Source organism: Momordica charantia, assembly GCF_013281855.1.
Source record: "Momordica charantia cultivar OHB3-1 chromosome 8 unlocalized genomic scaffold, Mcharantia_2.0 BLBB01000008.1, whole genome shotgun sequence".
Lineage (NCBI taxonomy): Eukaryota > Viridiplantae > Streptophyta > Magnoliopsida > Cucurbitales > Cucurbitaceae > Momordica > Momordica charantia.
The window spans coordinates 23767254-23780860 of NW_028275166.1; the positions used below are offsets into that span (position 1 = coordinate 23767254).

The 13607-nt window shown below is 32.3% G+C and overlaps 1 protein-coding gene across 6 annotated transcripts; it reads left to right on the forward strand.

Moving 5' to 3' along the window:
• Positions 1 to 3010: 3010 nt before the first annotated feature.
• Positions 3011 to 9596, forward strand: LOC111022909 (uncharacterized). Of its 6 annotated transcripts, none has more exons than XR_002603037.2 (14): positions 3011 to 3168; positions 5185 to 5386; positions 5482 to 5562; positions 5695 to 5790; positions 5936 to 6019; positions 6161 to 6230; positions 6373 to 6455; positions 6593 to 6672; positions 6851 to 6949; positions 7053 to 7161; positions 7667 to 7756; positions 7868 to 7979; positions 8214 to 8260; positions 8992 to 9596. XR_002603037.2 is itself a non-coding variant. In XM_022300214.2 (12 exons), exons 2-12 carry the CDS (start codon positions 5216 to 5218, stop codon positions 7904 to 7906), a joined length of 1002 nt encoding a protein of 333 aa, XP_022155906.1. In that variant the 5' UTR covers positions 3011 to 3168; positions 5185 to 5215; the 3' UTR covers positions 7907 to 8194. The 6 variants fall into 6 exon arrangements, 1 of the variants encoding a protein (XP_022155906.1); XR_002603035.2 differs by having other exon boundaries at positions 9025 to 9596; XR_015793046.1 differs by having other exon boundaries at positions 8219 to 8260.
• Positions 9597 to 13607: the final 4011 nt, after the last annotated feature.

Below are 13607 nucleotides of genomic sequence, written 5' to 3' on the forward strand. Positions count from 1 at the left end.
TTAATTTCTTTCTCCCACAAACCCCTTTCTTCCTTAATTTCGTGCACCCTTTTAAGAATTGTATCCCAAGAACTCCTTTCTTGCTTAATTTCATTCCCCCAAAAAGAGATTGAAATCCAAACAAGAAAACCCATATCCTAAGAACGGTAAATGAAAGAAAGAGGTTTTTTTTCAATCTTTTTTTTGTTTCTGCTTCAACATGGTGCACGAAATAGCTGCAAATGGAATGCGTTCAATGGGCTCTCAACACTTGTTCCCCAAGAAAATGCCCATCAAATTATCCCCCAGATTTTTTTCGATCAAAATGGCTGTTGTTTTAATTGTCACAATGTTGTGTCTTTTGATGACTTCTTCGACCAACTTCTCGATCTTTCTAACCAAGACGAATTTGTTGAGGAAGAGATGAGGAAATCTTTCTAACCAAGACGAATTTGTTGAGGAAGAGATGAGGAAATCGTTGAGGACGAGGAAGACAAATTTGGCAAGCCTCTAATGGCTTTCTCATTTCGTTGAAGATTCTTTCTTCGGATTCTCCACCCCATTCCCCTCTGTCGAAATTTCTGCGCTCTTGAAATCGTTTGAGGAGGTCGTTGCTGTCGACGTGAAACTGGAAACCCACAGTCCCCTTTTTGCAACCTTGTTTCAAAACCCTCAGTCCAGTCAAGGCTCGAAGCAAGCGGACAAGAACTGACGGTCGAGTTTGGTGCCTTCGCTTATAAAAATGGTCGGAGATGGAAGAGGAAGAGAAAGAGAAAGAGGAAGAGAAAAGGGACATAAAGCCACTAACAGTCAAATGATCATTTAGAGCTATTTTTCAAACTCCTAAAGACCAAAAGGGTATATTTTGAAACTTAGAGACTAAATAGACACCTAAACCAAACCACAAGGACCAAAAATGTTCATTTTTAAACTTTAGGGACATCTACTCCAAACCTCATGGACCAAAGGGTATTTTTTCCTTTTTTTTTTTATATTTGTGACTGTCCAAGCCAGCTTTCATGTACCTCGACTGGTATCACGATACAACCGCATACATATATATATAGTTCAAGGATCTTATTATTGTAACTTAATTACATTCCTATTGTTATTAATGTTTTAAAATCATTTCCGTGATTATCATCTATGCCGCATCATTCTCCATTTTGACACCTGTCATTGGTTGAATGTCCTCTTGTATTTTAAATACAATATAGTGACTTTTTTTTTTTAATTAATAGTTTTGAATGATATATCTTGAGAACTATAGGAATATAGGCAATGTACTTGAGAATAAAGAATTTGTTTTGATATATGTGATAACTTTCATTATATTGAAGAAGATGATTTTGATGGTACTGACTCGTTTGATTTTTTTTCAGAAGTAGTTAGATGAGTTATTTAAAATATACATCATTTATATTAGGTATATTGATTTATACTTATTATTGATGTTTTAAGTATACATATTGTGTATGTTGTTGACACATTAAAAGACATCAGTGTGCACCAAATATACTTTATTACTATTATGTTTATTGTTAATATATTTGGTTTATACCATTATTGGTGTTTTATTTTTAATAAAACAATGGTTGGTGCTTCAAGTTATATTATTTTATATTTTTTTCATTTATGTTTCCATATTTGAAAAATGGAGTTATATGGAAAGTTTTCGTTTGCTTTAAATGTTAAGAAATTAGAATTACAAAGGGTTAAAAAAAGTTTTTTTTTTTCCTTTCTTTCGTGTTTTAACAATAAAATTTATTAGGTTTTAATGAGTTGAAGGAAGAAAAAATGGTAGAAAGTGAACAGCGCCACATTAAATGGCTTGTGGCCCAAATATTTAGTAGGTCTGCTGTGATCCGAAGTTGATGTTTGAGATAGTCTCGATCCAAACATTGGATATATGAATTAAGTTACAAAACTGTATTTTAATGGGACAAGTTTTGGTTAGGTTCAATTATGGCTTAAAATTGATCTCCATAGCTGGGCAATGAAGAAGAGAATGATAAACTGTAAATATGGCAGAATCCGCATTCGGCCGAGGGGAAAAAAAACTCTGTTAGTTACTCCCAAGGTTTTAAATGTCGATGTAGTATGTAAAAGTTAAAGAAATTATAAAAATTATAAAAAATATTTAAATGAGCAAAACAACATTTTTCTATTTCTAAATAAATTTAGAAAAGTAATTAATATGTATTTATTAGTGAGATTTTGTTGATATTTTTCATATTTTGTGATATGCCGATTTATTTCTTATGTTCAACTCATGGATACATAGAAATATCTATGTGTCGACAGATTCCAAGCACGATCATGTTAGTACGTTTTACACTAACCCTAACTCCTAAAACCATAAAAATGTTACTCGTCTTAACCCCTTTAACACAGCAGAAAATAGGACTCAAATGCATATAAAATTTACCTCGACGATTTGTGCTTCAAAGAAGGAAGAAGAAGAACCGAAATTGACCAAGCAATCACATGAGCAAGTTCTTCAAATTTTTCTTCCGAGTGTGAGAGCCACCCAAGACTTTGGATGCTTAAAAAAATTTTAATCCTACAATTCTCATTTAAATAGGAGGGTAGTTACCTGAATTCTTTTCCTAAATTTTTTGCTAGATTTAAGTTTAAGTTTTTATTATACACAAATTTCAATAATGAAAAATGTTGAATTTATTATATAGATCTACTATATTTCAAAGACGTATAGGATAGATATTAGAGTTAAAAAATTACATGAGAAGCACTTTCAAAATTTCATATACTTAAAGTTTTAATTTAGTTTAGTATACTTGTTGAAATTGGTCCTATATTAATTAGAAACTAAATTGAAACAAAATTGGTCCTATATTAATTAGAAACTAAATTTAAACTTGTTTCTGTACTTATGGACCGAATAAAAATCAAATTTAAACGTAAGGATAAACTGAATTGCCTTGAAAACCAACTTGAACCGAACCGGTTCGATTAAAGTGAAACGTAAACCGAACCACGGTTTGGTTTCGTTATAACCTACAAAAAGTTGCGTCCTTAAATCCCAACTCCTAAGCGCCGCCCTCACCAGTCACGACCCAGCAAACCACTCCCTCTCTCCGTGAACGAACCACGATCAACGCTCTCCACCGGCGCCGCTCCACCTGCGGCCTCCTCGATTCCTTCAGCTTCTGCGCTCTGGATTGCAAGGTAATTCATCTATTCACCAATTAACGGTTACATCACCCTCAATTCGATTAGCTTTCTTTTTGAGATCTAGTTTTTCTAATATTTGCGCACTAAATAAATTTATGAAATTTAAGCTACTTGTCTCATCTGGGTTGCAAGATAATTTCTGTTTGGTTCATACCCATCCCTGAGTTAATGCCCAGTAATATTGAAGGAGTAACCACAGTATGATTATACACTGATCGGATAGGGAAGAGTAAAATTCGTTTTATTGAGTGACAAAAGAAAACAGAGATTGTAACTGTTTGAAAAACCCATTTGCAGTAAAAGAATGGCATTGTTTGTAAAGCGCAGCATGAATCTCCACCCACACACTACATTCGAAATCACACTACAGGTAAAAAATGACCACTTTAAAAATGTAACTGTAGTTCTTTACAGTACGAATAGTGAACCATTGTTCTTTAATGTTTTTAGATAACTATCCAGAATATAATTGAATTGAAAACTATGATGTTGGCTGTAGAAGAAAAAGAAAGTGACCCACCATTTCTGTTCTTGTCAAATAGACAAAAAGCTTCTTCAAGTTCATCCGTTTGTTCTTTGGCCGGACCATTCCCCATGATTTTGTCCATGGAAGTTGAAAACTTACCCCAAAGTCGAGAGGCACAAGTAGGGCTTCCTTCAAATTCTTTCTTCACTTTAGCGCTGCCCACCGATTCTTTTTCTCTCTTCAGTTCCACTTCTGCGCTGTACCTCCTTCAATCTTCATCTTCAGTGCTCGATCACTGTCTTCAGATTTCCCTCTTTCATTGCTGCTCGTACTAGCCGCCCCCTACCTGACGTCTGTTTGTTGTTCTTACTCAGTCTCCACCAGTCAATCTGTAGGTTTTGTTTTATATGTTTTTGAAAAGTAGTTTTATTTGTATAGGTGTAATATGGTACTGATAGATCGTATGGTGCATTTATTCTGAAAATATTCTTGTGAAAACTTAGTTTAGCATTTTTGTTTCAAAATCTGTACAAAAGTTTGATAGTTGAAAAGTAGGGCAGTGATCTATGGCACAGAAACTGAAGGAGGAGGGAGAGGTAGGAGAAGGAAGAAGGAAGAAGGAAAAGAAAAAACAAACAACCAACTAAGAAACCGTTACCCAATTGGTTAAGTTTGTCACCGATGGTCTATTCATACATCTGAACTGATCGTGTTTTTCAATTCTCGCAAAATCCGAACTTTAACATTTTTTTTGCTAGTAACATTTGAGCAAATGGATGGCACCTCCAAACCTATTCATGTTGATGGTTGATAACTTTGATGAAGTTCAAAAATCGTAACAATTGTTAGTGATGTTGTAATGTTAGTGTAACCATAATGAGAAAAATGCTCTCGTCATCCCCTCTATTTTTGAGTTCAATAATGGGGGTGGGGATTCAAATGTTCCATCTTTTGGTCGAGGATATATACTTTAACCAAGCTTGACTTAAGTTTGAACATACCCTCGTTTTATTTAACAGTGGACCACCATTGTTTATATGATATATGATTTACTTCTCAACTTCACTTGTGTTTATTATGTAGATTTAAGTCAATTAGGTTTTTTTTTTTTGTGGTATGAAACAATATTTTATTGATAGTATGAAATATAAGTCAGTTAGGTTTTTGTTTTCTAATTTTTTGTTTCCCTAAAGTTTCTTTTTAGTTGAAATTTTTTTGGCTTCGATTTATGTTTTTCCAAATTCCTAGGGACATGCTTGCTTGATCGATATTATTCTTTGATTTCATACTTACATTGTCTTTTTTAATACAAAAAGTTAGTTTTTCTCAAATTATATTCCATTGATTACCTTTAATTGACTTATCCTTGAAGTTGAGCTACAAAATATTTGAGATATAAATGAATAAATTTGGACTCTGTCCACCTTTCGCTGAAATTGAAATTTGACACGAGGGAGATAAAAAATTTGTTCTTCTTTCTTCTCTTTATGGCTTTCTCCCATAGTTGCTTGTCTCATAATTTGTTCTCTTTCATCAATTTCTAGTTTATGTTAGAGGTTGAACAAAGAGATACAAATGGGAGAGGAAAAAAAGAACAAGAGGGATATTATCCCATCAATGATAAAGAACAAGGAAAAGAGGAAAGAAGTGCACGCCAACCTCAAGCAGCAGAAGAAGCTTGAGAAACGCAAGAGGGCCAAGGCTCGTGATGCCTCTGAAAAGCAAGCTCTTGAACTTGGAGAAGAAGTATCACATTCACATCATCTACTCATTTAATCTATGTATCCACTATCTTAGGGATTCTGACTTTGTCTTCTAATCTATTTTTATCCTTTCTGTAGCCTCCTCCCAGGATGATTCCTCGCACCATTGAGAACACCAGGGAGGTTGATGAGACTGTTTGCAAACCTGATGATGAAGAGGTTTTTTGTTTGTTTTTTCAAATCATAATATATGAAATGTTTTGTACTGTTTGTTTATGTATGTATATATGTGTGTGTGTCACATTTAGTAGGGAACACCTTTGTAATATGTCGAGTTTTTGTTCTCTGCAGCTATTTGCAGGAAATGATGCCGATGAATTTAGTTCGATCATAAAGCGCCACACTTTGCCAAAAGTTCTAATAACTACTTGTCGTTTTAACTCTTCTGTAAGACCCTTCATTATTACTAGTTAAACAATAATTTTGTTTTTAGAAACCTGCATTTGATGGAAAGCAACCTAAAGCATCTACATTTGATCAAATTTGGTACGTTATATTTAAATCTTCTTTGTATGTGACTTGCTATTTGCAGATTGGACCTTCTTTTATATCAGAGTTGCTTTCAGTGATTCCAAATGCACATTACTACAAGAGAGGAACTAACGATTTGAAGAAGGTTATGCTCATATATGTTTATCTTTATACACAGAAGGACAAGGGAAATTAAGAAAAACAAGAATAATACAGAAGAAAGATTTTGCAGCTTGTTATTGGGGTGATAACTTATTTGTTTGCTCGTTTCTTCTTTTGCTTGTAGATTATCGAATATGCAAATGCCAAGGACTTCACTTCTTTGATGGTTGTTCATACGAGTAGGAGAAAATTAGGTAGATGATAATCTTTCGCAATCCTTGTAGTTCCTTCTTGCATGTTCTTTCATCCCTTGCAGACATGTTCTCTCATTTATGAATTGTTTGTATTAGGTAGATTATTTCCTCAGTCTATATTATTGTTTTGAAATTCTTTCAGATGGCCTTCTAATCATTGGCTTACCTGAGGGACCTACTGCCCATTTTAAGATATCAAATGTTGTCTTACGAAAGGATATTAAGGTAATCTGGTTCAGGTCAATAATTCTCCACTTAGTTCCATTTATGAATTGTTGTGTTATTTGTTACTAGTACTATGTTTATCTGGAGGAATAAATATTCCATGAAACTTTTACCATTTTATCTATGCTTGCTTGTAGAATCATGGAAATCCAACCAGCCATGAGCCAGAGCTTGTATTGACCAACTTCACAACACGCCTTGGTCTCCGTGTTGGAAGGTTGCTTTCTGTATCTTAGTTACTTGATTTTTTTGAAATACTGCCTCTTATTAAGGTTGCATTTCAGATTTTGGGGTTCGTGTTATTTTTCTGGTTTATTACTCTTTTGTGGTTATGATATCTCTATTCTCAAGTTTTTCTCAATTTGTTGGCTTCTATTGTTGTGTTGTTTCTTTAGATTAATTCAATCACTATTCCCTCAAGATCCTAATTTTCGTGGTCGGCGAGTTGTAACGTTTCACAACCAACGGGACTTTGTATTCTTCCGGCATCACCGGTGTGATACCATATCTTTCATACCTTTACATGTTTCAAATATTTTCTCTGTATGCATGAGAGTTTGCATTATGATGAACGTGTGGCTTTTTTTGTCTTCTCAGTTACATTTTTGATAGCAAGGAAAATAAAAAAGAGGCTGACTCGAAAAGTAACTCCAAGGATGCCAAGGGTGAGAAAGTTCCTCAGCAGAAAGTAATTGCACGGCTTCAGGTTAGTATTATTTTTTAGGAAAATTAGAAGGCATTTTTGCTCCTATGCAAATTCGATCTAGTAGGCAAGCACATCCTCACGTAGAGTGATCAAAATTGTCATGTTAATATTTTTGCATCAATTTTGCCCCAAGGGTAGCCCAGTTGTCAAGGGCTTGGGGTCTCTTGGTCATACCAGTGTAGAGATCTCAAGCTCGAACCTTCCGGTGAGTTTAATACCAAAAACCTTTGATGCCTCTCGGGTCTAGGCTTTGGGACAGATGCAGGTAATCCTGAGTATAGGGGGGGAGCAAAGCTCCATCTCCCAGTTATTAAAAAAAGAATAAATATATATATATATATATATGTATCAATTTTGATTGGTGTGGTTAGGTTTGAATGAGAAAGTGATATTATGAGAAACATGAGAAATAGTTTAGAACAAAATAAAACTAAACAAAACATGAGGGGGAGTAGTAGCATAGTAACAAACAACTGACTGATTGATTGTGAGTCTTCATTTTTAGGAATGCGGTCCTCGCTTCACGATGAAATTGATCAGTTTGCAGCATGGGACCTTTGATTCTAAAGGCGGGGAATATGAGTGGGTTCATAAGGTAAGTCTTACTGTCTCTTCTCTGTTAGGATTTCAATATGAAATGCATGGATATTATATCATGATCCATCCTATTTGTCTAATTTTTTCTTTAACTTCCTTTAAATTCCAGCCTGAAATGGACACGAGCCGCAGAAGATTTTTCTTGTGACATGCTAAATGGAGTTCTTTACTAACATTTCTGTGGAGTAAAAGTTGTTCGACTGAAGCTATCTAATATTATGGTAAGCAGATAAGAACTTGTTTTTATTTAACTTTTGGGCGATTGGTTAATCTTAGTTGGAGGCTGTTCCCACAATGATCACTTATAATGTTTTCCGACAATGAAATGTTGTAGTGTTAGGTGATTGTCTATAAGGTTAATTGTACATTGCCTTGAACACTCACAAATATTAAGAAATATTAAGAATAACAATAGAAACATACATTTGATGAGTAATGTTCTTTTGATTGTGTAGTGTAGACCATTAATGGGATCCAAATCGCTTTTTCGGCCTGGTTGTAGGTGAGAAGTTTATTTCTTTCACTAAAAATTTTGAAGCATCGTTTTTATGGTTGAGTTTGTTTTAGAGGTATAGATGTATCCAAATTTACAACCGTTTGGAAAGGGTTTCTTGTAGCTGACAACTCAGGAGAAAAAAATTCATACATTCAGTTTCCCTTGTTTTCTTTGTGTTCAAAATGGTTTAGCTTCACAAATGGGAGGAGAAATGCTTATTGGCACAGGGAGAATCTGGAATGAATAGTCAAGATTCTCAATGTCGATAAAATGCTAACTGACAAAATGTGATAAAAATATGTTAATGTCAATAGCTATTTCTACAAAAACAAAATAAATTAAAAAAGTCAAATTTTTATTATGTTCGTATTAGTCATGTTTTATTGATATTTTTCTCACATTTTGTTGATTTTTTACTATTTTTAGATATATCAATTCACCTGTCATGAAAATTTAAGGGTAAAATCCACTTTTGATCCTCGAGTTCAAACAAAGTTTTCTATTTTGTTCCCATATTTCAAAAACTGACAGTTTAGTTCCAGACTCTTTGAAAATAACTCTAAAAGATCCTTGGAGTCAAACTTTGATTAGAGTTAGGGTCCCTAATGGAATGTTGATGTGGCATTGATGAGGGGGACATTCATTAATTTTATATTATTTTTTTCTCATTGCCCTGTCCCCCTAAACTGTGACCCCAATCTGATGGTACATCGACCTCAAAACCAATGTTTAAAAAGATCCAGCTGAAATTTTATCCAAATTGCATCCAGACAGCACGGAAGCGTGGACTTGAGCAGAGGGTTGGAGGTTCGCTCGATTTCGTTGTTCGACAGAATTTGGACAGCCTGTTGGTCACATTCTTTGAATCCAATTCTCTTCTTGATGGATTCTTTGTCTTGGGTTTCATGTCATGGAAAAACTAGTGGCTTCAGCTGCAGAATCTGCATCAAGTCGTTGAAAATTAAACGAGTGTTGCTCATACTGCCGGAAGGAATCTCTCCAATTTGGATATAATTTGTTGGGGGATTGTTTAATTTGTACTCTTGTCAATGAGATCACCATTTAGCAATCTCTCCAATTTGGTTTCAACATGATGGATGCTTTTGTGAGCAAGATGTCAGTGTAAAACATAGGTTCTTTTGTGGTCGAGGTCAAGGTCGATGTTCTTTCTGGTTGGGTCACGGTTCGTAGGAGGTAAGAGAGAGAGAGAGAGAAGAGGGAAACAAGAGAGAAATATGATACCTAGATTCGTGGGATTCTTTAGAATTATTTTGTAAAGGTTAGAGATCAAGTATCACTTTTTAAAACTTAGTGGTTATATAGAAATCTATCTTCAAACTCAGCCATCAAAAGTGTATTTTACCTCAAATTTAAAATCTTGTCAATATGATCAACCAGCTCAGTGGGTTAATATCTGACCATGAAGTTGAGAGTTTGAATCTCCACTTATAAAAAAAAAAAAATCTTTTGAGTACGCTTTCAAAGAAAAAAACAAAATACAAATATATATTCTTGGAATTATAACATGTTTTTAAAAGATTATTTATTGCAACATAAGCTTAGTTATATGGTAACTTTTTTTTTTTTTATCAAAGTTATGTGGTAATTGTAGCTCGAATCTCCACTCTACTAGAAAAAATTATACATATTTATTATTTGATGGTCAGTTGGGTTTTAGTTATAATTTTGTTTGTGTGTTCGGTTTCTGAATTAACAAATTGCAATTATTATTCTTTTATAAAAATATATTTATACATAAATTGGTATAAAGATATTTTGAACAAATTAGTATATATATGTATATATATTAGTAACATGTGGAGGTGGGAGATCGAACTCATAACCTCTTGATTAAAGACATATGTCAATTATTGTTGAGTTATACTCGTTTTGGCTATATTTAAACATATATTTATATTAGTTTATATAAGAAGGATAATTGACTTTACCGTATAAATATAAATATATATAAATAAGTAATTATTAATGTATATTATTCTTTTTCTTTATAAGAATTATAGTTACGGAAAATAATTTACTGAAAATTTAAAAAATATTTTTGTTCATTACAGAAATCCAACTTGAAAAAGAAATTACAATATTATATATTTATTAGTATTTAGATATTTTATAAATAGATTTGATTTGTTTTTAAGGAAATGCAACTTCTCTCTAAATACTTTTTACACATTAAATAAATAAAAACAATAAGATTGTCATCCAATAGGGGGTTTGGCTCTCTTTGCATCTTATTTTACTAATAATTTATTTTATTATAATAAATGTGAGGTGGGAATTCGAATTCATGATTTTCTGGTCGTGAAATTACACCATACACTGAGTTGGTATATATAATTGTTGTTACAAACAAAATCGATGCATGATTTCGGTCAACTTGTGGCATAGACGACATTATGGTACCTTTGTGGCTTAGACGAGATTATGGTATTTGAAGTATCCTTTTGGTTTCACTAAAAAAACCTCGTACCAATGGAAATAATTATCCTCATTTATATGACATGTATCACTCTCTTTTGAGATTAATTATTTGTGAAATTGATACATATTTCCATGACAATTATTCAAATTGAACAAGAATGACAAGACGATCTCTATACAATTGGCGACAAGACAAGGCATGGATATTTCGACAGCAAGTTCAAGACCAAGAAAGTACCAAAGAACACCCAAATCAATCATCTCAAAATAGTTTTGAAGTGGAGAAACAAACATATAAATACGAGATTGGTCGTGAATGTCGTCAACCTAAAGAAGAAAGTAATAGAAGTTCTAGCATGCCAAACAAATAGAGACGAATCAACTGAAGATGGACAAAAAATCAATCAAATACAATACGAGAGGTGAAAGTACACTTAAACCAAGCACAAGAGGCTAAGAGTTTGCTTGAGACCATATAAGGACTTGTGTAGATGGCTCCCAAAGTCAAGATGTTCAACATCAATGAAACCAAAAGAATTGAGACGTGTATACCTCCTCAGAGAGATTACCCCATACCCGTACGAATGCATTATTAACATACAACTATAAAGACCAAATAAATTGATAAAGCCAAAACAACGATAGAACTAAAAATCTCTCTACTAACAGGGTTTTATACCGTGCAACATAACCATTTTAATTTTACTGTGTACAATAGACTCATTTATAACCAACAACATTCTTATTGCACGGGAACAAGAGACAGATAGAGTTTGTGTATTTTTGATTGGTTGGATTTGTTTGACAAAATTAAAGAGGATGTTCTCTCTTCAATTATTTGCTTGTGGTAAAGGAACAAGAGAGCAAGTCACTTGTGGTTGAAGAGCTTCAAGCACTATAGTCAAACAAGAGGCCATATTTAGCATTAGCAGCTTTAGAGGAAGAGGAAGGCTCAACCAATTGTTTCTAAATTTGGGTGTTTTTTCAATTTAGTCCATTACGTTTCTTGTTTTGTCTTTCTTTCTTTTTTTTGTAATGAAAATATTTCAGTTTTCCTTAAAATTCACCATAGTATCTTTTTATTAAACTTTATCTCCCATTTATGGAATATTGTTAATAATAAGGTATATATATTTTCTATAAAATATTATTAAAATTAACCAATACTTGAAAGTAGCATTTTAAACTAAAAAGGAATGAAATTGTACTTAGAAGTCATTATTTCAAAAAAAATTAAATTAAATAATTAGTTGACCTTCCTAATAAAGAAAAGACAGTATCATCAATTGAAAAATATATTGTAATAAAATTAGATTATCAAAATTTAATACATATACTTTTCGTAACGAAAAAATAAAATTAGGATAATATATTATAGGTCAAATTATAAATTTGATTCGTATGATTAAGATATAATTTCAATCTTGTCGTTATGATTTAGTTAAATTTCACAAATTATATCCATGGTTTTCATATCAATCTTTTATTTTTAATGCTTTATCTAACTATGTTAGTTACCTATATCAAAATTTAAAGTTGAATAAAAAAAACAAGATTAAATTGAAAATTTTAAAATTATAGGGATCAAATTTGTAATTTAACCATTGCTATATTAAAGTATTCCTATAAAATTTGGTATTAATCCCCATATTACCGAACTGTGATTACCCATCTCGATCTCGATCTTTAGTTAAGTGACAAATTTTGCTTCAATGGCTTGATAGATAAAAACTATAAAACATAGTAATTAAGACTCCTAAGTGGATCGTGTTCATTGAAACAGAAGATGTTTTTACTGTTTAGTCAAATTATTAATGAAAACATCAAATATTTTTTTAAAAAAAAAACTAATTATCTCAATTAAAAATTTGTTAACCATGAGTTGATTTCAGGCTACATTATTCAAAATGCCCCTAAACTTCTGTAGGTTAAGTTCTATTGTTTACAAAATATCATTTTACATTAAAATTTATTCAAACATATACCCATAGAATTTTATGGGTAGATTGAGGACTTTTTTTTTAATATTACTAATTTTAAAACTTATTTTTAAAATATTATAACTTTCAAATTTATTTAAAAAATATTTCTTTAAAAATTCTTACAATTAAACTTAGGACCTAGAAAGATGGACATATAGTCACTCCACCAACATGGTTGAAGAAGATAACATACTTTCGGTAGACACAAAACCAACGAGTTCATCAAACAATGTAACGAGTCTAAGGTTACAAAAGTATTCACCAACTCGGTATAACATTGCAAGCAAATAGAATAAAGAATAGTTTACTCTTTGTTTCTATTATAGTCGCGAGCTTGTTGTAGTTAGTCAATAAGAGAGAATCTTGCTTCTTATTTGATATATCCCTATGTTTTTGCACGACTTTACTCGTTCTTCGAGACCTGCTTTCCTCCGGTTGCACAAATTAGTTTTTGAATAAATTTGAAAGGTGAAATATTTTATGAATTGCACAATGACTTACACGAATTTTAGAGAAAAATAAAAAAGAAATGTGGCAAAAAATAATAACCACGGTCGAATAGACAATCACTACTTTAATTTTTTACTTTTTTTCCTGAAGGATGACAATCACTACTTTAATGTAAGGGATGAGTTAAAAAAAATAGAGAGTAAGATTGTTATATGCAAGGTGACTCGATATGATATGGGATCTTAGGCAAAATTTTGATAAAGAGACCGTAATATAGTAAAGTTAAAATTTATTTAATTACATGCTTCATTTTCAACCATATCATTATCTACTATTTTTGTTACATCGTTAGATTTGTCCATCTCTATCATTTGATCCATTATTTCATCATTTTTATTACTTTTAAATCTAATAAAAAATTTATGGAAGACCTTTTCTAGATTCAATGAGTTTTCTATTCTTGTTTTCTTTTAAGTTTATAT